The 27061-nt window shown below is 39.6% G+C and overlaps 1 protein-coding gene across 2 annotated transcripts in view; it reads left to right on the forward strand.

The window, feature by feature from the left end:
- The window catches only part of LOC109036857 (uncharacterized), a 343232-nt gene that overhangs the window by 293205 nt on the left and 22966 nt on the right, over positions 1-27061 (forward strand). For both annotated transcript variants that reach the window (XM_072304525.1, XM_072304526.1), the window contains exons 8-9: positions 14728-14813; positions 23394-23501. In XM_072304525.1, the coding sequence (XP_072160626.1) occupies positions 14728-14813; positions 23394-23501 (194 nt within the window). The remainder of the gene's footprint in view (positions 1-14727; positions 14814-23393; positions 23502-27061) is intronic.

Below are 27061 nucleotides of genomic sequence, written 5' to 3' on the forward strand. Positions count from 1 at the left end.
AGCCAAAAATAAATTAAACAAATAATACATAGGCTGTCCAAAAAGTACCGAGACTGGTTCCATAACTCAAAAACCAAGATAGCTAAAGGCTTGATCTTGGTTTTATTTGAAAGATCAACTCAATATCTATCGATTGAGACCAAAATCAAAACTTTCGGTCAAATATTTCAAAAGTTACAACACTGTTTGTAAAAAAAATATCTGGACCCCCTACCGTTTTTTATGACTATTTTCTCTTGCCGGAAACACTCTCTAAATTAATGATCAGTGCACGGTTCTTTTGGAACTAATCATGGCAAAACCTTAGTGATTTGGAAACACTAGCTGTCAAGTCGTCGTCGTCGTCCGACTACGGGTATAAGGGTTCAAAGTCAATGGAAAAATAATAAACCGTCGGTCAGCCACCCCCAAAAAACCAGGGAAATTTTCGGCAGTTGTTGACAGTTCACAGTGCGTGTGTGGTCTACGCTGCAGATGGTGAGTGATTTTGTTTCTGTGTTCGAAATGTTTGATACCACTGCTTTAGCTCTTTCTATGATGGTATCAAAAATTTTGAACACAGAAACAAAATCACTCACCATCTGCAGCGTAGACCACACACGCACTGTGAACTGTCAACAACTGCCGAAAATTTCCCTGGTTTTTTGGGGGTGGCTGACCGACGGTTTATTCTTTTTCCGTTGACTTTGAACCCTTATATCCGTAGTCGGACGACGACGACGACGACTTGACAGCTAGTGTTTCCAAATCACTAAGGTTTTGCCATGATTAGTTCCAAAAGAACCGTGCACTGATCGATCATTAATTTAGAGAGTGTTTCCGGCAAGAGAAAATAGTCATAAAAAACGGTAGGGGGTCCAGATATTTTTTTTACAAACAGTGTTGTAACTTTTGAAATATTTGACCGAAAGTTTTGATTTTGGTCTCAATCGATAGATATTGAGTTGATCTTTCAAATAAAACCAAGATCAAGCCTTTAGCTATCTTGGTTTTTGAGTTATGGAACCAGTCTCGGTACTTTTTGGACAGCCTATGTATTTCAAACTATGTAGAGATGAGAAATAATAAAAAACTTAAAGGATACCAAACAAACGTTTCGACCGCCAACAAGCTACTTATGTAGTTTGAAATATTATTTTTTTAATTTATTTTTGGCTCGTAGCTCGATTATTTTTTCAATCATTTTACCATACTCTTAAAAAAATTGGCAAAAAAAATAATCCTGATTTAATCGGATTCTTGAATTAAGAGGCTTAGCTCTTGATTAAAGCAAAAATTCAATAAAATCAAGGGTATTTTTTCATGTCAAAGTTTTAAGGAGTCTGGATTTTGGACCCAAGAGACTTTTTTCCAGTGTTAGATTCCGAATTAAGTTCCAACTTTTTTTTGAATCAAAGGAAAACTCCTTGTGTTCTCCAGAAAACTCGTATCTCGACGGCAGAAATTTGGCTCTGTTTGAGTGTGTAGGCTCGCTCTATTGGAACTGAGACTGAGTAGCGGATGAGAAGCTCCCAAGGCTCGACATCCGAACGAAAAGTTCTCACCGACTGAAATAGGTCCTCGGCTCAAAATCCGGGGCGAAAGGAGATAATTAAAGAACTCACGAGTAGGCATTAAAAGTTCGTTGATTCATTAACGCTCTCGGCGATACGTTCGGTTAGCTCTCCAAAATATCGAATCAACGGCCGAGATTTCATCAAGCATCAGCTCACTTCTGTGGTGTCATATCATAGCTTATCAGGAAATGATGTCAGATTTCTCCCAATGGAATATTAAATTTTGATGAATGGATTGCATATTAAAGAAAGGAATTTAGAGCATTCCAATGTCACACAGTCCCAGTAGTCTTGAATAAAAAAAAAAATGCGACAAAAATGTACCCAAAACGGTGTGGCTCTAATAGTTGTTTCGTAAAATTTCCTTTCTGAACCACCCCTAAAATTGAAAATGTGACAAAATAAACATCTGAATTTGAAATTTTAGCTAAAAACGTCATGTCCGACTTCTTCTATTAAGTCGCTTCACTGCACAGTGGTCTTAGAGCAAAAAAAAAATGCGACACAAATTTACCCAAAACGGTTTGCAGGGGGTGAGGCTATGGTACGTGTGGACTTAAAATCGCGGAAAATCAAAATCTTGGCTGATCCTAATTACGAGATACTGTAGTTTGAAATTTTCATAGTGAATGCAAGTATTCCACTGATTTTGATCAGCTTTTTCATATATTTGTCCGTGGAATCTGTGTTGATCGGTTCACGTTTTTATTCTTCGTTCGATTCATTTCGATCGGATACATACCCTTTTGTTACACGTAGACTTCCTATCATACTCCTTTTTTTCTGAACAATTCGCCTTCTGCTGCGTCTGCAGCGATTGTTGTTACGGATATGTTGTGCGTGCTGATTAGGGCCATCTCTGAAGGCGTTTTATGTGCACAAGTAGCGCAATCTATTGGAGAACGAACGAGGTAGGGATTAATCGATTTGTTTAATCTCACTTCTGTTGTTCTCCAACAGGGTGCTCTACATTTACACATTAAGCACCCTCAACGAGTCAATTATTTAATGAGGGAGCACAACGTATTCGTAACAACAATTATTGATGCGGACGCAGCTGAAGGCGAATTGAAAACAACCGTATAAAACATGATACATGATTTATCGTCCGAAGTTTTGGTGGGCCGTAGCCCCGATTGCGGGGGCACTTCTGGAAAAAAACTTGAAACAACAAATAAGTCTTATTTCGACCCATAGAACACGCTCCTGCAGTCTGGCCGTTTAACCTTGGATCACCCTGTATATCTATTGGGTCAGACCAGGGGACTGGCAAGAATCTCTTCAATGATAAAGGTCGTCTTTTATTCTGCCGTGCGAAAGGAATAACGCCGTATGAACATTCGAGAGTTGCCAAATTTCATTCGATAAAATGTTTATTTTTGAGGAAAATCATGAATATATTTCCTTGAAATTTTCAGACGTTGTAGATCAAATTTCAAATAAAATTATCCGAGAAATTGGCAGACATACATTCAAAAAGTTTCCTGAAAATGAGTGATTTGTCAGGGGAAATGTGGCAACGCCTGATGGTTCATACGGCGTTTTCCCTTAGTATTAGTCGAACGCCGCAAGGGTAGCGAAATCTATCTTCGTTCCTGAACATCTCTTGCGCAACAGCAGTTTCATGTAACCAGAGGCTCGTGCAAAAATGAAGATAGACCGCTCTTGCATGAGAAACGGCAGTCGCACAGCGGATCGAGTCAATCAGAGAGGTCGGACATGAAATTTTTGACTAAAACTGCAAATTTAGATGCTTGTTTAGTCGTACTTAGATTTTAAAAAGAGCTTCTAGGGGAACATTTCACGAGGAAACCAAGGAAACCACTTGAAGAACCTCAAAGTTGTGTATAAACGGAGTTACAAGCGTTTAAAGTTTACACACTTTGTCCGGCCTCTCCTATTGACTCCAAGATCCATCCATATAGGTCAGTCATTCCCGAAACCCAAATGAGAATCTTCTGCGCATGACGTCAGCATTACTGCCGCGAAAACCAGAAATGTCGGAAACAATGCTTTTCTTATGGGAGAGAGCAAATTTTTCTTAATGAATCATTTAAATTTCTTACTTTTAAATTCTTTGAAGCTTTCTGAGTGTCGAAAGGAACGTTTAGAAATTAGCGTCAAGGGTTTCAATTCAGCTGAATTTGCGTTTTTATATTTTTAAATGATTTTTGAAGTCAGCGATGTAACAAGCCATCTAGTGGTATAGATTCGCGTGTAAAAATGGCTGATGCAGAGTAAACTGTAAAAATGAAAGAACGCAAAATTCGGCAAAATCGAAACCCTGAATGCTAATGTCTAAACGTTCTTTCGACACACAGAAAGTTTCAAAGGATTTAAAAGTAAGAAATTTAAATGATTCATTAAGAAAAATTTGCTCTCTCCCATAAGAAAAGCATTGTTTCCGACTTTTCTGGTTTTCGCGGCAGTAATGCTGACGTCACGAGCCAATGGAAAGGGGCTTACCCCGAGCGGGGAAATCTGCGCAATGACTGACCTATATGGATGGATCTTGATTGACTCGATCCACTGTGAGTCGGTTCGGCCCTCAGGGATCCCTCATCTGGCCGACCCTCGCCAATCTCGATCACGTTCGGGCGGGCACTCAACGATACCCACGACTGAAAAATTGCCATTGCACCAAGATAATGCCGGCGCCTCTGCCTGATTGAAACCTTCGCCGCCGCGGGGCTCGTGTCCGTAGCTGTGCAATCCCTTACGGTAGTGGTACACGGAGTCACGTACCGGCACTAACAACGCTGACCCAGGCTCCACGGAAAATGCTGAGCTACGTTGTATGCAATTGGTTACTCCCTTCGTGGAAGATTTATCGGCGAGGGCTTCTACTAATGGACGTAGCTAGAGTCCCTTTATACTGAGAGTTAAGACAATATGAATCCATTCCTGATTGTTCCCGTGCTTTAGGCCTCCACACACCGGAAAAAAATTGAATGTTGATTTAGCATTTATACTACTAAAAAGATGTCCGACAAGTTTCAAATTCTGATTTTACAATACAAAAATGCTAACATACCATTTTAATTTGTACGTTTTGCAGTGGGCGTAGTTACGTTAGCATTTCTTAAAATGTAAAATCAGCATTTGAAACTTGCCGGACATCTTTTTAACAGTATAAATGCTAAATCAACATTTAATTTCTTACCGTGCAGTGTCACAAATGAGAATATTGATTACATTTTCACTGATTGCAAAGATTATAATCTAGAATGAACCGGGGAATAACGGGTTCGGCAAGGAACAAACGGAATAAGAGAGGGAAAGGAGAAAGGAATTTGAGAATGAGCCGATCAAAGATTACGGAAAACTATCTATTTGTGTAATCTTTATTCCCGTTTGTGACTCCATGAGTGGGGAGAGGGGGGGGGGGGGGGTTGTCTTAACTCTCAGTATAAAGGGACTCTAGACGTAGTTAGCGTAGTAAATGGTGTCTATGGTGGCGGATCTTTCAATGGGAGGAAAATGCTCAGATTTGCTAAATTCTAACTAAAAGCTGTCGGAGACTCCGCTCAGTGTACTCTGCCGTGCTGAGAGAAAACGGTGTATAAGAATTTAAATGTTATTAAATTTTCTCTGCCTAAACTATTTTTTGAAAGTAATTTTGCACATTTTTCCTTGAGACTTTCGGATATTTTAAATCAAATTGCGAGTTTTTTCATCCCGAGAAAAAATGGATCATTCGAGCTCATTCAGGATCATTCGATTTTCAATGATCCTGAATGAGTTTGGATGATTCTTCAATATACTTCAATGATCCCGAATGAGCTTGAGTGCGCTGGCTCGTTGGATCGTTCAAGTCGAACGATCCGGACCTTTGACCCAATGCGCTTGAATACGCTGGTCCGTTGGATTATTTAACTTGTTTGTGCCGACTTGTTGGATCGTTCAACTTGAATATGCCGACTTGTTGGATAGTTTAAATTGTATGATCAGGATCATTCAATTTGAATGATGCAATTTATCTGCTTACTCAAACTCATTGGGCCAATGATCAGACTTATCGTAACTGAATCATCAAGAGCATTGAAATTGAACGACCCAACATGCTGGCTCATTCAACCTTATTAGGTCAACGATCAAGATTATTAAAGTTGAATTAGCCACCAGCATGATATGAATGATATTATCGTCTGTTTTACCTGAATAAAAAATAACAAATACAAAAAGGAACTTACAATTGTTAAAAAAAATTGCGGAATTAACTCAGAAAATTCATTTTTTTCTTTTACAAAAATGTACCTGACCCATCATTCTCCAAAATTTCTCTGATTTTTGCATGCGTTCAGAAGCAAAAATTAGTGAAATTCTCATTTAGAAATGCGCTGAATTCTCCCGATAAAAATACAAATTGCGAGGAGAATAAGACAACAATAAAGTGTTGCTCCATTTTCGTTTGAGAAACGACGAACTAGTTGTAAGCCACGTCGGATCTAGTTACGAGAGACTTAGTCTTATTACTCTCTTGTCGCGGTGATCAAATAAGACTTTAGGTAACATTTTCATGAGGGATCGAAATTCCCTAACTGTATCCACGACGAGTTCGTAAATTAAATTGACGTAAAAGGGTACATGGATCAATAGGTGTCTTTGAATATCCCAAGTGGCTTTATCCCTCCTGCATAAGTCTTCAACATCAATGTCTCGATCAATGAACTTTGGAGTTCACTCACATTTTCGATAGTTGCCCATATCTTTGATTCACTGACCTACCCTTGCGAAAAATGTTTTTATAGCTAATCCATTACCGTCCAATTTAAAATTAAAAATGTTCCCTTGACCAACTGAGTCGACAAGTTATCCAACTAACTGCCAACTATCGCTTTTTTCGCACGGAGCATACTTGCAAAATCACAATCGGTTAAGGAATCAACTTTGTTCATGACTTTAACATGGACTGATCATAATTCGATATTATTCTGTCAAAGAGCCCACATTTCAGGAACTTCTCTACGACTACAATCCTCGGGGGAATAGATTACATTTATCTCATCATCAAATTTTGAACAATATTTCCTAACGCAGTAACGCTCTGCAATACAGAGCTTATTGTCCTAGTCCAGCTCTTTTCTGCCGTACCAAGGAAAATCGCCGTTAGGACCTTCAGAAGTCGCCAAATCACCTTCGAAAAATCACAAACCGGAATTTTTTCAAATATTTTCTTCCAAATGTTTTTCACGCAGTGACGATCTGCAAAACAGAGTGTGGTAGTGTATCAGCCCTATACTGTCGTGCAAAGGACGGTTGCCGTATGAACTTCAGAAGTTGCCAAATTTCCTTCGGAAAATCACCCATTTCCGCAAATTTTTTGCATATTTTTCTTCCATTTTTTTTAAACAAATTTTGTTCGTAGTTTGATCAGTATCTGAATATTTCAAATGAAAATATGTACGACTTTCTTCCCAAATACATTTCGTATCAGAAAAAATGTGGGAACATTCTACACTGGAAACAAAACACATTGGATCTGGAGTCCAGACTCTTGTAAACATTGACAAGAAGAAATACTCTTCATTTAATCGGATTTTTGCTTGAATCTAAAGGAAATCCGCTTAAATTAAGAGGCTTGGTTCTTGATTTAAGGTAGATTCTGATTGGATCAAGAGTACTTTTTCTTGTCGATGTTTTTAAGAGTCTGGACTCTGGATCCAATGTGTTTTTTTTCCAGTGTAATGTCCATACGGCGTTTTGCCATAGCACGGCAGGACAGCAGAACGCTCCTTCCTCACAGGTTTGAAAGGCGCTTAAAGCTTAAGGCCAAAAAAGATCCTTGATCTCGTGTCAATGAACTTAAAAAAAAAATCCCCGACCAAGAGAACGATTTCGGAAGCGAGAGCACGTGTTCACCACCTATTCGGATCAAAAAAGCAACCCTTATCCAGGCCGCATGTGTCATCCATCGGCATAACAAGACCCCCTCGGTTTCCCGCCGAGAAATATGGGGCAATAACAAAGACCGAACCAGAGGACGACTCCCGAATTACGCGCTGTAATTGGAGGGTATCGAGCCAGAACCACGCCTCCGCCGCTCGGATTCCCGTCCGGTTACGTCGTTTCCCGCCCGCGCCGACGAATTTACTCACCGGCTGCGCCATAAATCCGACAGATGCCCAACAACGACGTTTATAGCCCACTTTATCGCGGCGCCAGCCATCGCCGGCCCGGGAAAATACCGAGTGCTCGCGCATTCAAAGTGTGCCGCAGAGAAATGCTAATATCGCTCCCGTGCTGAGCAAAAACGCCGTATGAGCATCCGAATGTTGCCAACATAGGTGTGCCTAGAGTCCCTTTTCACTGAGAGTCAAGACAATTTGAATCCATTTCTGATTGGTTCCCGTATTTTAGGCCTTCACAGTGTCACAAACGGGAATAAAAATTACAGTTTCACCGATTGCAAAGATTATAATCTGGAATGGACCGGGGAATTACGGGTTCGGCAAGGAACAAACGGAATGAGGGAAGGAACGGAGAAAGGAATTCGAGAATGGGCCGATCAAAGATTACGAAAAACGTTCAATTTCTGTTATCTTTATTCCCGTTTGTGACTCCATGAAGGGTGTTGTCTTGACTCTCAGTATAAAGAGACTCTAGGTGTGCCTAGGTGATTTTCCCAGGGGTGGAGGATCTGGGGGGTACACTGGAAAAAAAAACACATTGGATCTAGAGTCCAGACTCTTCAAAACATTGACAAGAAAAAATAATCTTGATTCAATCGGATTTTTGCTCGAATCAAAACGAAATCCGCTTAAATTAAGAGGCTGGGTTTTGATTTAAGCTAGATTCTGATTGAAACAAGAAAACTTTTTCTTGTCGATGTTGTCAAGAGTCTGGTCTCTAGATCCAATGTGTTTTTTTCCGGTGTATGGAATAACTCCCAGGGGTTTGAAATTTTAAATCTATTTGGACGCATTTTGAGGCCTCCGTGACAAAGATATTTGATCAATTTCTGCAGAATAATTACTTTCTTTTTCTTCATTTCAGCTCAAACTACTTTTAAATTGTTGCATTGAGCACATCTGGAAAATGTTTGAAATGTTAACTCTATTTGGACGCATTTTTAGGCTTCCGTGATAAAAATTCCAGAAATACTAACTGAATGAACACAGACTTTTCATTTAAACTCTGCATTGAGAGATAATCATCCTTGACGAAGGTTTTTTCCCCACCATCCATAATTTTTTTGAGAGGGGGGGGGGGCAGATGATACTATTTTCAATTCTATGGGCACATACCCCCTTCTCACACCCATGGTTACCAGATTTCCTCTCGAAAAATATTAAATTTTGAAAAAAGTCATGAATATATTTCCTTGAAATTTTTAGACTTTTTGAGCAAATGGGCGTATTTATGTTGAAAGGAAGGAGAGGAGGGTGGGTAAAAAGTAGTGTGCTCTTGTTTCCTATGCAGCTTAAACAAGCGACCTCATCTTTTACACCCGTCTCCATAGTGCCTTTCAACATAAATACTTCCAAAACATGAACGAGCTTCTGATAAATCGGAGAGGAAATATTCACGAATTTTCCGGAGAATTCTTGATGTGGCAATGCCTGATGTTTTAAACGGCGTCAGCAAGCGAATCTCTACGTTAGTGTAAGAAGAATGGAAGTGCGTAACATTCAGTCCGATCAATTGATTGTTATGGTTGCTCTTCGCCATATTACATCTAACCTAATTTATAGCCACCAATTTCTCTTCATGTAATGGGTCTGTTGAACACAAGAGTTACCCACTTAAACATTGCTTTTCTGAGGCAAAAGGTGCACAAAAATTGCGACGAGCACATATGGACGTATTTAAGTCAAAAGGAACTATATCCATTATAATGTAAGCCCTAAGACCCATAAGAATACATATATAACAGGGCTTTTGTCACAATGGATGTAGTTCCTTTTGATTTAAATGTGTTTATATAAAAAGTTTGAAATCCACCCTGCCAGGCTCCAGCTTGATCCACAATGGCGTGCTACCGAGAAGAGCCGTGAGTGCAAAGATTAAGTTTTAAAGAAATGTGCTCAGTAGCGTCTGAGCGGAAAACTTTATTGGAAGAAGCCTGCGTTCTTTCTCATATGGAGATGTTGCATGTGTGAGGTTTTTGCGATTTGACTATTGATTCTTATGTAAAAGTTCGCGAGAAACACGATAGTGCCACTGGTTTTCCCTGAAATCAACTCCCAAGCTAAAAAAAAGCTCTCAAAGTTGAGGGCGTAATGGAGGGGATATCTCACGCTATCCTGAGCGTTCACCTCTACATCAAGACAAACTCTCCATGCAAAGATAGGGAGCAAATACATTGACAGGGCTGCCACTTTATTTGGGGACTCTAAAACTGAAAACACGGCAACCCTGCTAATGTATTCGATCCCTATCTTTGCATGGAGAGTTTATCTTGATGTAGACGTGGACTCTCAGGATAGCGTGGGGTATCCTCTCCATTAAAGCCTCAACTTTGAGAGCGTTTTTTGAGCTTTGGAGTTGACCTCAGAGAAAATCAGTGGAGCCTCCGTGTTGCTCGCAAACTTTTACATAAGAATCAATAGACAAATCGCAAATTCTTCACACTTGCAACATCTCCATTGCCACCAATCATCCGTAACACAGTCAGTATTCGTTTGAACGAGAAAAAAATCGACAAATTAGTTGAATTGCTTGTTAGTGTAAGCAAAACCAAAACGCCTACAATTCATTGCATAGGCAGCACGGACATCCTTCGAGCACGAAGAGTTGTATCATCGCGCCTTGACCCAAGCCGCGCTGCATCCATCGGCTGGAATGTTCATTTTACCGTGCCAAAACCCATTCTGAGACACATGCAAGTAATCCATTTCAATGTTATTTACGTTTTACGAAATAATAGTTAGTTAGATCCGTCGTGTCATCGAGTAAGCCGCATGTGCAAAAATGAAGTTTTGAGGAAATGAGCTCAGTGGCGTTTGAATGGAAAATGTTTCCAAAAAAAAAAATCTTTTGTTACTTTCCAAAGTGCCTCCGGTCAGAAAGTAAAAAGGCTCATTTTATATTTTTGAAAATAAAATTATTTGTTTCCTAAGTATTCAACTTATACCTCTGAGAGGCTATATGATGATCGGTTGCAATTTAACAAAGAACGGCGACTTCTCTGGATGTAATTTTCCACTCAGATGCTACTGAGCGCATTTCCTCAACAATTCATTTTTGTTTTGCACTCACGGCTTTCTTGGCAGACTTGACGAAGTCTGGGATACAAACTTTGAAAAAGTTTTCAACCGAGAACTTCACTCTATTTTACGGAAAAACTAGTTGTGTCATCAAAACCATCAAATTATCACGTATCAATAAATTCATTTAAATTACTTTAGGTTCGTCCACTCTCATCTTCAGTCGTCACTGAGACTCTCAAAGGACATCAAAATCCGATGTTCTGGAACCAGTACTGCCGTGCTAAGGAAGAAAGCCGTATGCATCCGAGAATTGCCAAATTTCTTTACAAATAATGATTATTTTTGAGGGAAAAAAATGAATAAATTTCCTTGAAGTTTTCGAGAACATGAGGTCAAACTACAAATGTTCTAAAAAATCGAAGAAAAAACAATCACAAATTCTCTCATAAATTTGCGTTTCGTCAGACGAAATTTGGCAATTTCTGAAGGCTCATACGGCGTTTTTCTTTAGTACGGCAGAGCAGAAGTGCGGTATCAACATGACGATCAGTGGCGTGGCGTGCTTTGCGATATGTCGATTGATACGCCTCTCAAACCTATGAAAAAAGATCGAGTATGAGGGTGTTCGCAGCGAACCCCTTAGTAATCGATTCTTTACCATAGTTTCAAATGGCGAGATATCGATAATCGATTATTCACGCCACGCCACTGATGGCGATATTCCGCGTATGTAAGCACCCCACAAATCGTCCCTCTCGACGTAAGGGTGTATTTCGTTTCCTCTCGAGCCTTGAGCTCCGTATAACTCGATACCTTCCAGGGCTCATATTGGAATGGAAGTAAGCCCTTACGTTAAAGGGGTGACGAAATAATAACCCAATTCTCACATTGCACAATACCGAGTCGTTCCTGGTACCAGCAAACGAACATTGAACAATGAGAAGAGTGGAACAAGCTTTTCGCTGAAACGCCTCGGAGCCACTGGCGAGATGTGAATGATCGATCATCGATATTACCCCATTTGAACTTACGGTAAAAGATCGATTATGAAGGTGTTCCTGGCGAACGCCCTATTTATCGATCCTTTTTCTTAGATTTAAATGGCAGATCAACCGATGTACCGCAAAGCACGCCACGCCGACTGGTTTGCTAAAGAGAGAATGTCGGCTGAACATTTGGACATTGCCGATTCTCTTTTCACGTAGCACGAATGTTCCTGAAAACTTAAGAATTATGAAAAAAATTATCAGAGATTTATCGGATTGTAGGAGTGCGGGCCAGGGTTACACGAGTGAAATGAAAAAAATAAAACACTGAATATTTTCGTGAAATATTTCATGAAATTTCACAAAGCTGTGAAAAATATGATACATATTTTCCGGGACCAGGTGTGCAACACGCACTGAAAAAAACCAAAAAGCAAAAACCAGTCGCCTTCCATTTAATTTTGCATTTAATTTCGAAAAAATATTTTTCATATTTTCCTGAAATTTCACGAAATATTTCACATGAAATTTCAAGATTTTATTGTCATGAAAAATTGCAACCCCGGCGGCGTGGGCACGTCTGCTTTGACCTAGGGTAGTTTGTATTCGCAGAATTGCAATGGTAATCAAGGCTGCTGGCAGCGTAGCGGGAATAGGTACCAAGGGATGACTGGATGGTACCGGGTACCAGTTGCAATCCGGGTTGCCTATCCTGCCGTGCCAAGGAAGAACGTCGTATGAACATTCGGGAGTTGCCGAATTTCCTTCAATAAAATGCTTATTTTTAAGGAAAGTTAGGTTAGGTTATACAAAGTTATGAATATTTTTCTTTGAAATTTTCCGGAGCTTTAGGTGAAGTTGCAAACAAAATAATCTGAAAAATCGGGGGAAAATTATTCGTAAGTTTACCAGGAAATTTGTGTTTTATCAAAGGAAATTTGACAACATCTGAATGTTCATACGGCGTTTTTCCTTAGCACGGCAGTATCGTCTTACGGATGTACCGTAATGCCCGGTCTAGATCGTGTTACAAGTCTATGAGCCATTTAGATTATTTTTGATTTTTCGAAAAAATAAATGTTGCATTAAGAGAACTTTTGCAACGTTGTAATGTCCCTCGCGCCGTTCTTCCTTAGCGCGACAGCGTAATTCTCCCCGAGGGTGCTCCTTTCCGCCGCGGCGCCTCCGACCGTCCGATCTCAATTCCATCCCGAGGATATATTTCAATCGTCTCCTCGACAATTGTATTTCACCCCGCCGATGGTTTCCGTCTGATCCTCTCTCGCCGAGCGAAAGTCGAACACCACCAGATCTCGTTAACACTTATTGCGAACCTCCTCGCGGGCAATGATAAACAATACTGCCGTGCTAGGAACAACGTCATATGAACCTACAGGCGTTGCCAAATTTCCTTTGATAAGGCACGAATTTCCTGGTAAACTTACGAATATTTTTTCCAATTTTTCTGACAGTTTTGTTCACAAAATGAGTGAAATAATTGCTCTGTTAATTTGAAATATTCATATGTGGCTTCTATGTTGGATTTCTTTCTTTAACAACAAGATACCACATATAACCTACACGATCGTTTTTAGCAGCAATTTGTTCGCAGTTTCAAATGTACGTTTTACGATAGTAGAAAGGTAATTGAACCTCTGAAGTTGTTGAATTAGCATGTTTTTACAGTAAAACCTACATTGAAACATGTCGGACACTTTTTTTAACTTCAAAATCGTTAAATCAGCGATATCATTTTTTTCCGTGCAGTTGCAAAATCCTTGCAACATTGGCATACTCTTGGTTCTTTTCTGCAAAATGCAATCCAATTACGGTTCGGTGTTTACAGGAGTCATCAAAATTTGCTCACACAACAAATTTCAGACCCATTTGCCAACGTGCACGGCAGGTATTCTAATTAATCAAAAGGCGTCGCGTTGCATTCAGGAGTTCTTCAACAGCTTCTCAAACTTGCCACTTACAACAACGTCATCATCCCTACTCTTTGTCTCCCTGTCCTGTTGTCCCGTAGACGATACCGCTACTGTTGGGCTTAGGAAACTGAGCTGCGGGTTCATATTGTAATTTCTGAAACACCAACGCGACGTTGTTGTAGCCCGCTTCAGCGAAAATGGAGAATCCTTGAAATTAAACTTATATCGACGCGATAATATCCATTAATTACGTTCACGCCAGTTTCGATTTTTGATATCCCTTCACCTCGTAAGGTAATGAACCTGTTGCAAACTTCAGCTCGAGCAAAAAAATAAAATATACACCGAAAAAAAAAGGGATGCTGATTTAACATTCTGCACTGGTAAAAAAAAACCTCTTGGTTCAAGAGTGCAGTTTCTTGTCGCCGGATTTAAGAGTCTGGACTCTTGTTTCAATGCAAAATCCGCTTGAAATAAGAATTCATGACTCTTAAATCCGGTGACAAGAAACTGCACTCTCAAGTCAATGCACCGCGGCATTGGTCCAAGAGGTTTTTTTTACCAGTGTGGATGTAAAAAAAGTGTGCGACAACTCACAAAATGCTGAATTAACCGCTATAGTTGCTTTAGCAATGTCAAGATGTAAAACTAGCTGCTGTGGCGGTGAATTCAGCGTTTTGTGAATTGTCGCACACCTTTTTACGTCCAGAATGTTAAATTAACACCCTTTTTTATCGGTGTAGATCTTTATAAAAAGTGGCTCAAAAATCACGATGAGCACATCGGGAAAGTCTGTCATACACTATGCGTCTTTTTAAGCAGTTCGCTTCAAAACTGGACGTATTTATGCAAAAAGGAGCTATGTCTAACGGAAACTCTTTGCACATAGTTTCTCGTAGAATAGATACATCCAAATGATACTACCGCATCGGTGAATATTCTAATCGAATACACTCATTGAGAGACCCTCCCGCGAATGTCACCAAATGAGCGTGAACAAACATAATAGAACACTTTAAAGCTCATCTAAAACTTTACAAACCAACTTCGAGACTACTTACATGTAGATTTGCTTTTTCATCTATATGTTTTGGTTTTGCAGGAGTTCAAATTGCGTACATAGCCATAGTCGGCACACAACTTTTCATGATTGTGCTCAGTATAACACTACTTTTTGGAATTTACAAGGTACGTAACAACCTCTGTAGTAAGTTTTCTTTTCAAGAGGCCTATCCTCAGGTTGACAGTTGACTATAAGGCGGTAGCAATGCTGCACCGAAAAAAAATGAAGTTGATTTAACATTACTGAAGTAACTGATGTGGCGGGTAGTTCAGTATTTTATAAGTTCACGCACACTTATTTTACATTCGGAATGTTTAATCAACTTCACTTTTTTTCGGTTTATGCATTATTTACAGAGTTTAGTGACCACAAAATATTTCATTTGTCTATCAATTAAATATGAACCAGTCTTCAAAGTATATTTTTTCCTAGCTCCGAATGTTAGTGCTAACTGTATATATGGACTTCATTTTGCAATATGGAACTGATATTTCTGGCTCATTTAAGAAACGACGTATGTGCCATCAGTTTCCCAATACAGATAGGTGCTTTTACGGATGAGTCACAAATTGTGGTTCCTTATTGCAAAATGAAGTTCAGATCTCCTTGATAAAGAGAACTCCTTAAGAAGCGAGTTTGAGTATTGTTCTCGGTTGCAGTCACAAGATCGGAGATGGAAGATTATAGGGAAATTCAACCTCAATTTTGATTGATCTTCATTCATTACTGCGACTCGACTGCGGTCAAGTTAATGCGGTCTGCTAGTGACAGTAGACGACGGCGATGGAATGAAAATATGGTTCCGAGTGGAAGAGAGACTTTTTGCTTAGTGCACCCTGCAGTCTGCATTTCTGCAGCTGGCCTGGATAAATGCGAAGTGTCAGCGAGGGGCCGCTGCTGGCATCACTCATTTGCAGATTTCGTCGATGAAGGGACTACATTTTGCAATTAGGAATTACTATTTTTCGCTCGTTTTAGAAAAGCACATACGAGCCATTGATGGGACTACATTTTGCTATTGGAAGCTACAATTTCTGGCTCAGTTCAGAAAGAAAGTATATTCGGTTTCCCTATGCCGCCGTGCAACGCAAAAAACGCCTTAAACGCCATGTTAAATTTTTGGGAAACAATCCAACATAGCATGAAAACTTGTGTACCTTGGGACAATGTTTTTACATAATTCTTTCGCAAATACTATCAAGAACATTACATGAAAATTTGAGGTACATGGGTAAAACAGCTGGCTTTTATTTTATAAAGTGCTAAGTTCCAAAAAACGCGGGAAAATTTTGATGGATGTACGGGGTTCTTGCTTTGCACGGCAGTATGCGCATAAGTGTTTTTACGGATGTGAATATTGTAGTTTTTAATTGCAAAGTGGAGTGTAATTTTCTACTCATATAAGCACTTTATTGAGTGAGCTAAAAATACTAATTTATCTTTGCAAAATGTAGTCGAGTTGAGTCGCCTCTTCGGATTTTTCAAGAGGATCCGCTCGGAGGAAGGAATCAACCTACTGATTATTACATTTGATAGACACACCTATAGGCGAAGAAGACAAAGGGAAAATAGAGCGATTTTATTCGTTGAAATCGGGGGTTTTTTAAACTAAGAGAGACAATTATGAACTGACTTTAGGGTCTCTAGGGTGCGGCTTATATACGATTAATTACAATGATGAATTTCAAAATTGACAAGGGACCCCGCCAAGACGTTCCAAATAATGTGAAAACAAACGTTGTAGAACAATTTTGCATTTGCTCAACATTCAGAGACCCTCAAAATTGCAAAATTTGGCTAATTTTTGGATTATTTCATCAATTTTGGCAAATTTTCTCAGGTCTCTAAGAGAGATCTGATTGATAAATTTATTCGTAAGTAGGCAAAACATACAAACAAAAAATGCACCCCATCCTCCATCTAAAGCCCTCCATCCCCCCGACCCCCTCCCTTAACGTTCCAATATAAATACACTCTTTAGAAACAACGCTATTTTGATAGTGACCAGAAATCGAAAGTAACATTGGTCAACACGGGTTGAAATATAATAGTTCCCGGGTAGTTTTTAGCACTGAGTCCTAAAATGACCTCCATTAGGCTGGGTCAGCTCAACTTTCCCCGGAAAAATCTGGATTTTCTTTAAAAATTGAGCTTTTCCGGAGAAAAATCAATTTTCCCGGAAAATCCGTGTATGACGGAGCAAAGCAAAGGTTATTTTTGGATTCAGCAGCTAAAATTACATGGGTATCTGTGTATTGCATACCTAATAAAGTTTCCATTCTGTTCCTTACATCGAGATTTTCCGGACAAGTGCTCCTTTCCGCCCATGTAACAGTGGGCCATTCTAGTGTTCAGTGTGTCATTGCATCAGGACAATATCTTAGTACTCAAGGGTCAGTGACTTTCCAACTTATGATTATAATGGCGACAGGTCAGTGGGTCAGAAGGTCACGATTTTCCATTATGAAAACCCCACGTATGCATTTAGGTTAGCAAGTCGTTGCAGGTGTGAACACATCCAATGGAATTGAATTAGTTAGAGATGGAGCGATGTGCTGTCGTGAAAACGCCTGTGGGTCTTCTTTAGACGAGAAATTTCATTCTTCAAATTGATTTCTCTTCCTTCAGGTGATTCGTCAAGCTCAAGTGACGTGGTCAAACTGGCATGCGATGTATCGCATAGTTTAGGTAAAAAATCTCGGTCGATTTTTAATTTTTAGCAAAAAAAAGGACGATAGCCCCTGCGCATGAGCTTACAGAATCATTATAAACCCAACAATTGGCAAAATTCAGAGAAATGAAAGCAGAATAGTGTTCGGAAAAATCCTCGCATTCGAATCGGCTATCGAGTTCCTTATCGAATGGGAGGTTTTTTTCCTCACACTTTCCTGCATTCATTTCTCTGTATTTTGCCCTTCTTCCAGGTTTAAAATGATTCTTTAGGCTCAGGCGCAGGGGCGAACGGCCTTTCTTTTGCTAAAAATCCAAAATCTTCCGAGATTTTTGACCTAATCGATACGATATATCGCATGCCAGTTCGACAACGTCACTTGAGCTTGACGAATCACCTTAATACAAAATTGGATGGATTGAATCAGAACGTACTACATTCATTGTAAAATTATCCCTGTCATGCATGCATTCTTATGGATCTCAGGGCTCTGAAACTATTTTCGAGTAATATTTTTCATTTCGCGAACTGTCTGTGAGTGGCGCTGCAGATCGCGACGCTGTGGATCAGGTGGAGGGATGAAGTGGTCACTGTTCAAGATGCAGGTTTTATCCTGTCAATATGTGCTTTCATCGCAATAATCCGCGGGAAAGCTCATAGTGCAGCCGAAACCGTCAGGCGTGACCGAGTGTTTTCTCGCGAAATGCAATGAGTTCCCCCGCTGAGTTGAAACAAGAACAACGTTATGCCATTCGCATTGCGTTCGCCGTGGCCTTTCTGACTTCGATACTTGAGATGAGATGAGATGACAGTTGCTTATGGACTAAATCGACTCGGAAAAAGTACCATTCTTTGTTGGCATAAATTGGGATTTATGAAATGAGCGCGAAAGTTACTCCTCCCTCAGCGGAGTTTACACAGTTCCAAGACACGAGATAATACGCTGCGCGTTTGCATTTACGTTAGATACTCATTAATTCATTCCCTCATTCGTTCCGCAATCCATTTATTCCTACTTTCTCTCTCGTTCCTCATCACAGGAGCCAAGGCATGGAGTTGCGACTCGATCAACTTTTGTTTACAATTGGAGAATGGTCGTTCGTCCCGAATATTTTACAAGTTGAAATGAAAATTAGACGTTTTTCTGCCAAACGGAACTATACCGCCGTGATGGCGAAGGGCATTCAAATTGTCGACTTTGAGTTTCCCTCAAAATCCGTCTAATCTCGTCTGATCAGCGTGCTACCGGCCAGAAACGTGGACTGGCGCCTTCAAACCTAAGAGGATACGTCACGCATTGCGCAATGCTTGAAGTATCCCCTTAGGTTTGTAGGCGCCAATGCGCGTCGCTCGCCAGCCTCAGTGACCGGCCGCCTGCTGTCCCGCAGCGTGCCACGGCGTCTCAAGCAACTATTTTACAACAGAGGTGTTGCACAGTATCATATGGAATTGAAGGCGCTCCAACAAACATACTTTCGATTTCTGGTCACTATCAAAATAGCGTTGTTTTTAAAGAGTGTATTTATATTGGAACGTTAAGGGAGGGGGTCGGGGGGATGGAGGGCTTTAGATGGAGGATGGGGTGCATTTTTTGTTTGTATGTTTTGCCTACTTACGAAAATTATGAACTGACTTTAGGGTCTCTAGGGTGCGGCTTATATACGATAAATTACAATTATGAATTTCAAAATTGACAAGGGACCCCGCCAAGACGTTCCAAATAATGTGAAAACAAACGTTGTAGAACGACTTTGCATTTGCTCAACATTCAGAGGTCCCGACGGACCCTCAAAATTGCAAAATTTGGCTAATTTTTGCATCATTTCATCAATTTTGGCAAATTTTCTCAGGTCTCGAAGAGAGATCTGATTGATAAATTTATTCGTAAATAGGCAAAACATACATACAATAAATGCACCCCATCCTCCATCTAAAGCCCTCCATCCCCCCGACCCCCTCCTTTAGCGTTCCAATATAAATACACTCTTTAGAAACAACGCTATTTTGATAGTGACCAGAAATCGAAAGTAACATTGGTCAACACGGGTTGAAATATATTAGTTCCCAGGTAGTTTTTAGCGCTGAGTCCTAAAATGACCTCCGTTTGGCTGGGTCAGGTCAACTTTCCCCGGAAAAATCTGGATTTTCTTTAAAAATTGAGCTTTTCCGGAAAATCCATGTATGACGGAGCAAAGCGAAGGTTATTTTTGGATTCAGCAGCTAAAATTACGTGGGTATCTGTGTATTGCATGCCTAATAAAGTTTCCATTCTGTTCCTTACATCGAGGTTTTCCGGACAAGTGCTCCTTTCCGCCCATGTAACAGTGGGCCACCCTAGTGTTCAGTGTGTCATTGCATCAGGACAATATCTTAGTACTCAAGGGTCAATGACTTTCCAACTTATGATTATAATGGCGACAGGTCAGTGGGTCAGAAGGTCACGATTTTCCATTATGAAAACCCCACGTATGCATTTAGGTTAGCAAGTCGTTGCAGGTGTGAACACATCCAATGGAATTGAATCAGTTAGAGATGGAGCGATGTGCTGTCGTGAAAACGCCTGTGGGTCTTCTTTAGACGAGAAATTTCATTCTTCAAATAAACTGCTCTTCCTTCAGGTGATTCGTCAAGCTCAAGTGACGTGGTCGAACTGGCATGCGATATATCGTATCGATTAGGTCAAAAATCTCGGAAGAGTTTGGATTTTTAGCAAAAGAAAGGCCGTTCGCCCCTGCGCCTAAGCCTAAAGAATCATTTTAAACCTGAAAAAAGGGCAAAATTCAGAGAAATGAAAGCAGGAAAGTGTTCGGAAAGAAACCTCCCATTCGATAAGGAAATCGATAGCCGATTCGAATGCGAGGATTTTTCCGAACACTATTCTGCTTTCATTTCTCTGAATTTTGCCAATTTTTGGGTTTATAATGATTCTGTAAGCTCATGCGCAGGGGCTATCGTCCTTTTTTTTGCTAAAAATGAAAAATCGACCGAGATTTTTGACCTAAACTATGCGATATATCGCATGCCAGTTTGACTACGTCACTTGAGCTTAATACAAAATTGGATGAATTTGAATCAGAACGTACTACATTCATTGTAAAATTATCCCTGTCATGCATGCATTCTTATGGATCTCAGGGCTCATGTCAGATTGGATATTATTCCTTAATACAAGGACGTTCAAAGTACTTCCTACTTTCTTCCGCTGAGGAAACGCTGAGGACAAGTGAGAATTCTGCGTGTGAAACTAAAAAAAGTGGTTCTCCATTTTATTATTTTACTTCACTGAAAATACGTGTTACGAAATATCTCAGGAAGCTATTTCACGACGTATTTGAATTCATCTGGATGTTTAATCTTTGGATGAACTCTTTCCACACCACCTTAGAGAAACCCTCTTCAAAATAATCAGCTAACCGTCACCAAGACACAGTTGACTTCAATTATTTTTAGTTTTGGTGACGGCTGACTCATCATTTTGTATAGGGAAAGACCATCGCAAAAACATGATTTCTCAGGAGGTAAGTTCAGTGGCGCGTTGTTCCTTTCTTTATAGTGGTTGAACATCCCCATTAGGCCTACCGATCCACTTTTTACCGCGAATTAAAAGAAAAGAAACAGAGAGGAATGAAGGAGTTTTACGTATCCTCCCGCCCACACAAATGGACCATCTTTTTTTTTTTTTTTTTTTTTCCGCCAGAAGGGCCGAGGGTTTCTTTTACCGCCCTCAAGCATCGCACCATACCGGGTCCTGGTCATGGATTGAGCCGTCATCAGGAAAGCGATGGCAGCAAGCCGGCTGACCGAGGTACCGCACCACTGCGACCGCGAACTAAAGCTACGGTATCGTCCACCCCCTGTTCTAAATTTACTGGGCGTTAGAATATTTAAAATTCCTAGACCCACTCTCTGTTTGGGAGGGGAGGGGACTGAAAATTAGTTACAAAAAAAAAAAAAAAAAAAAAAAAAAAATGAAAAAAACAAAACAATTACTGAAGTTAGATAACTTCAAGCAAGGGAGGGCATGGGGACTTTAATGAGAACGCGACTGCAACTTACGTCGTTCTTTCCTCCTTGTTTTTTTGCAAGCAAAAACAAACAAAAAACCGCCACCAAAATGCGTTAGGAGGCAAAAAGACAAGAAAGAAAGAAAGACTACAAAATAAAATAAACCTGCGAAAAGAAAAGTAATTAATTACATGCATCACCTAAAGAAAATTATACGGTACAAAAAAATTAGAATTAACATTCAAAACAGCATGCGACACGCAAATGAATTGAGACCACAGAGAAAGATGACACGAAAAGAAGGAGAAGACATATAACGAAACGAGCAGCGCGCCACACAAAACAACATAAACAACACAAACAACATAAAACACAAAACACATAGCAAAAAACATAATAAAATAATAAACCTATTCAAAGCAACATGCGACACGCTAAAAAATTGAAACAAAAGAGAGCGAAGAAAAGAAAAGAAAGCAGCGCGCTACACACAACACATATAAGCAACATAAAACATGTAAACATGCACACAAACATGCAAACATATACACATACACACACCTGTAAACATACACAACGGAAACAGAACATACATGTACACAAAACACTGTTGTTTCACCGTCGATATGGTAATAAAATCTAGAGTCCCACATAAATTGAAAGACGGACAATTGCCCCTCCTTTGGACTTAGGTCGGTGGCCGAGGACCTTCACTTGGACTTGGATCAAATGTTTTTTCCCCTCAAATCAAATTGCATATTCAACGGGATGAAGGAACCTAGAATGATTGCGATGATCGGCAGCCGAGTGCTGCCGTGCCAAGAAAGAACGTCGTATGAGCCTTCAGACGTTGCCGGGTTTGCTCCGATAAAAACCGAATTTACTGGGAAAATTTTGAATATTAATTTCCAAAGTTTTCAGAAAATTTTGTGCGCAATTCAATCTAAAATATTCGAAAATTTCAAGAAAAAATATGCATGGATGTTGTCACAAATTCATGTTTTATCAAGAGACATTTGGCAATTCTCGAAAGTCCATACGGCGTTCTTCTAACTAAAAACTACCTTGGAACAACTTCATTTCAACCCGTGTTGACCAATGTTACTTTCGATTTCTGGTCACTATCAAAATAGCGTTGTTTCTAAAAAGTGTATGTGTATTGGAACGTTAAGGGAGGGGGTTGGAGGAATGCAGGGCTTTAGGTGGAGAATAGAGTGCATTTTTTGTTTGTATGTTTTGCCTATTTACGAATAAATTTATCAATCAGAACTCTCTTTGAGAGTTGAGAAAATTTGCGAAAATTGATGAAAAAATGCAAAAATCAGCTAAATTTTGCAATTTTGAGGGTCCGTCGGGACCTCTGGATGCGTTGAGCAAATGCAAAATCGCTCTACAACGTTTGTTTTCACATTATTTGGAACGTCTTGGCGGGGTCCCTTGTCAATTTTGATATTCATCATTTTAATTTATTGAATAAGCCGCACCCTAAGGGTCCCTCGCAGGTTGCCGTCAGTTAATCCATTACATACCTTTTAAGTCCATTGCATCTACTCGCTTCCAAGGATTGCTCCATTTTCCATGTTTTCTTTGTCTATTAATTTCAAGAATCAGCTCGCAATGCTGCCGTACTAAGAAAAAACGCCGTATAAACATTCGAGAGTTGCCAAATGTACTTCGATAAAATGTTTATTTATTAGAAACGTTATGAAAATGTTTCCTTGAAATTTTCTGGTATTTTAGGTGAGATTAAGAATAAAATTATCCGAAGAATTGTAAGGGAAATATTCTCAAATTCACCAGGGAATTCGTGTTTATTGAAGGAAATCTGGCGACGCCTAGGGATTTATACTCCGTTTTTTCTTAGCACGGCAGAATGGTGGGTATGGATTTCTTCCAATCCACTACCAAGCGTGTTATTTGTCTACCAAATATTTCGGTCTCTTTGCCTACGTTAGATCCTAGCCATTTTTCATTTTGTTGTGAACAACCGTAAAGTAAATTAATTTTCGATTTTTCAATTTGTTTTTAGGAAAATTCGGGTTTAGTCGTGCCATGGATAATTGGCTGCATCGCTTTCATGGCCATGGAAGCGCTAGCCATGGTCTACTCAAACGTACTTAGGGATCATGTAAATAGGGTGAGTATTAATCAGTCTACATTTCGTCACCCTCCGACCAAAGTATCACGAGCGCCATGCGACGTTTGAAAATTCCCGCCGCCATTTTATGTTTTTGAAGAGAGATTTTTGGTTGAATCTGTTTGAAAATTTCGGCAGCACAAAGAAAATCCAGTGAAATATTCGGACAGCTTTCCTGAACATTTTTCCATTTCAACTTTCATTTTTTCTAAAAAAATAAAATGGCAGCGGAAATTTTGAGCCGTCGCATAACGCTTGTGATACTTTCGCCGGAAGATGACGATTTTGCAAATAAGTAGTAATTATTTTTGGCTTATTTTCGGAAAAATACTTTCAGCGAAAATGAAAATTCCTGGACACCAGCTGTATTTCGACTATAATCGACGGTGAGCAAACCTGGTATCTTTAAAATCAAAGTTTAAAAACAAGAAAAGTAGCTCAATTCTCTGTGGCAAAACAGGAGCGGGATTTCCGAAGCATCCTAACCGTGATGCGTGCAACATTTTTTTTTTAGTTTTCATTTTCGAAATATGCTTGTACTATTCTGCCGTGATAGCAAAGAGAGGAGTTTCAAATTTTCGAAATCGAGTTTCCTTCAAAATTCATCTAATCTCTTTCATCGGAAATCACTGAAATTGCTAAAACAGCAGAATCCATTCTAATTGTATCAAAATGAGCCAGGAGAAAGTCGCGAGTGCGAAAAAAATGACGTTGTTTCAGGCAAGACATCAGTAAGTGACATAATTCCTCCAGAGAATCAATGAAGACAGTGCTTTCAAGTAAAGTGCCACCCTCATCTGCCAATTTCAGGCCTGGAAATGCGTTTGTTGTGTGTCCAAAACGCAACTACGAAAGCATGCAGAAGATAGCATTACTGCTGTATTGTCTAAAAATAACCTAGCGTGAAAATTAAAAAAAAAAAACGTTATTTTATGTAATTAAAATAAAATTAGTCGATTTTTAAATATCCGAATAATTTTTAGGAATCTTTCGGACGATTAGTGGCAGTTTGACAAAGAACGGAGGCATCTTTCCATTAAATTTTCCGGTCAGAAGCTTCTGAGCCCGTTTTCTCAAAACTATTTTTGCACTCACTGCTCTTTTCACTATCACGGCAGAGCACCACCTTATAATTCAATGTAAAACGAACGAGTCCATCGACAGCGCTCAAAGGAGGCTGGACCTAGGGACCAATTTATTAAAGTGCCCATCCTGAATAGGCAAATCTATAGCGGATACATCATTTCTGAATACTACGAAAGTTTATTTCTTTTTGATGAAAGCCGTCCCATCGATCGTTCTGTTATTTAGTATCGGTTTTAACCCAGATTAAATTCCAGCTTCGCTCCCAGATTCTCCGAATAGATTTCTGTCCCTGCTACGATTGCAGGAATTTAAAAAGAGAGGAGGAAGGGGGGAAATGGTCCGTTCTGCCGATTAAAGAAAAACTCCGTTTGGAATTCGCATGTTGCCTAGTCTTCCTTGCATTTTTGGGCTTATTTATGAATATTTTTTCCTGAAATGTTCAGATACTTTAGATCAAGTTCTGAATACAATTCACTGTAAAGCTGGTAGATGTATGGATCGCGTTAAGCAGAAAGGAACCGAGCAACATCAGGTATTGCCAAATTTAACTGGGCCATTCATCTTTTCACAAGAGAACGTTTGTGTGGATCCCTTTCAAAATGTTGAGGAATTTGCCCCTCACTATGCAGAAATTTCATTGAAATTTGCACACAAATATGAACAACCGTTTTCATGTAGGATAGGAAATTGCCCAATTAAATTTGGCAAAAGCTGATGCGGCTCGGTTCCTTTCTGCAAAATGCAGTCAAAATATCCACAGATATCTTAAATAATCCGTACTTTATTACAAAAATTACCAGAGAATTGTCTAGAGGATCATATGCAGGGTGGCATGAAACTTAAGAAAGAAATGAAAGGTTGGAAACTCCTGTGAAATATTTCATGAAAATTCACGAGGCTGTGAAATATTTCATGAAATTTCAAGAGGCTGTGAAATATTTCATATTTTTCAGGGGCTAGAGTATGCAATCCCTGTACTCAAAACACAAAAAATTAGAAAGAAAGTCACAATTTTTACATTCTGCAAAACTTGAAAAGGGACCGGTATTCATCAATATCTTTCATGAATTTCTGAAATGTCATGAAATATTTCACGTAAGATTTCAAGATTTAATTTTTCATGAAATGTTGCCACCCTGTTCATACGACGTTCTTCTAGTACAGCCCTTCAGAGAGAGCGCAGTTCCCAAATGAAATACCCCCGCATGAATCCGAACATTATTAATCTGGTGAATTATTTTCAATATCTGGCGAGTGCAGCAAAGCAAGATTGGGAGTCAAAGCTAGTTCCAATCTATCAAGAGTATGATTGGAAAATTCTGAAAAACTCGGTAGTTTTTTTTGTGGAGCTTTTGCCTCTTTTCGGCTTTTCATTTACGTTTCGCCGCGGCGGGTCTTTTCCTGTTACAAAGCGTGTTCGCACAAGCTTTGAATGAGTCTAGTGCACGCATATGAGACACAGCCAAATGAAAAGACTTTCTTAAGAGGGGAAATCTTGCGTTAAACACGATGGGCACGTCAAAAAGTCTGAAATACGCTAATTAGCGTCCATTCGCGTGGCTTGTGAACACGCTTTTTCATATTTCCCGCGGCCGTTGATATATTTTTTAGTCGCCGCACAGTGGATCGAGTCAATCGGAGTAATTGGGCTTGAAACTCTTAACTACAACTAGAGTCCCTTTATACTGAGAGTTTAGACAATGTGAATCCATTCCTGATTGGTTCCCGTATTTTAGGCCTCCACAGTGTCACAAACGGGAATAAAGATTACATTTTCACCAATTGCAAAAATTACAATCTGGAATGGACCGGGGGATTACGGATTTGGTAAGGAACAAACGGAATGAAAGAAGGAACGAAGAAAGGAATTTGAGAATGGGCCGATCAAAGATTACGAAAAACTATCAAGTTGTGTAGTCTTTATTCCCGTTTGTGACTCCATGAGAGGGTTTGTCTTAACTCTTTGTATAAAGGGAGTATAACTACAACTGCAAATTTTGATGCTTATTTCGTCACATTTAAATTTTAAGGGGTGCTTCTTGATGAAAATTCCATGAGAAAACCAATGGAACCACTTTTAGAACCTCAATATGTCATATAAATGGAGTTATGAGCTTTTAAAGTTTCCATATTTTGTCCAACCTTTCGTACTGACTCGATCTACTGTGCACTGACGACGAGGTTTACCCTGAGAGAGACGGAATGAAACCTCATCTAAATAAAGAAATAATCTTGTAAACTTTCGTTAGCGTAAGATTTCAATGGATCGCATTCGATACAACAGGTGGAATTGTATCGATATTGGTTGGTTGAACATGTAGATATGGCCTCAAAAGTCAATGGAGTAATCTGAGGGAACGGGTTTTTTTGTGATAAATTTTTGATACTTATAAATGACCATGAAGAGTAAACTTGTTAGGAATTTTCTCATTTCTAGCTTTTCAAATTTAAAGCCTACTTTTTTTGGTAATGTC

This window comes from Bemisia tabaci, chromosome 9, assembly GCF_918797505.1.
Source record: "Bemisia tabaci chromosome 9, PGI_BMITA_v3".
In the NCBI taxonomy this organism is placed as follows: domain Eukaryota; kingdom Metazoa; phylum Arthropoda; class Insecta; order Hemiptera; family Aleyrodidae; genus Bemisia; species Bemisia tabaci.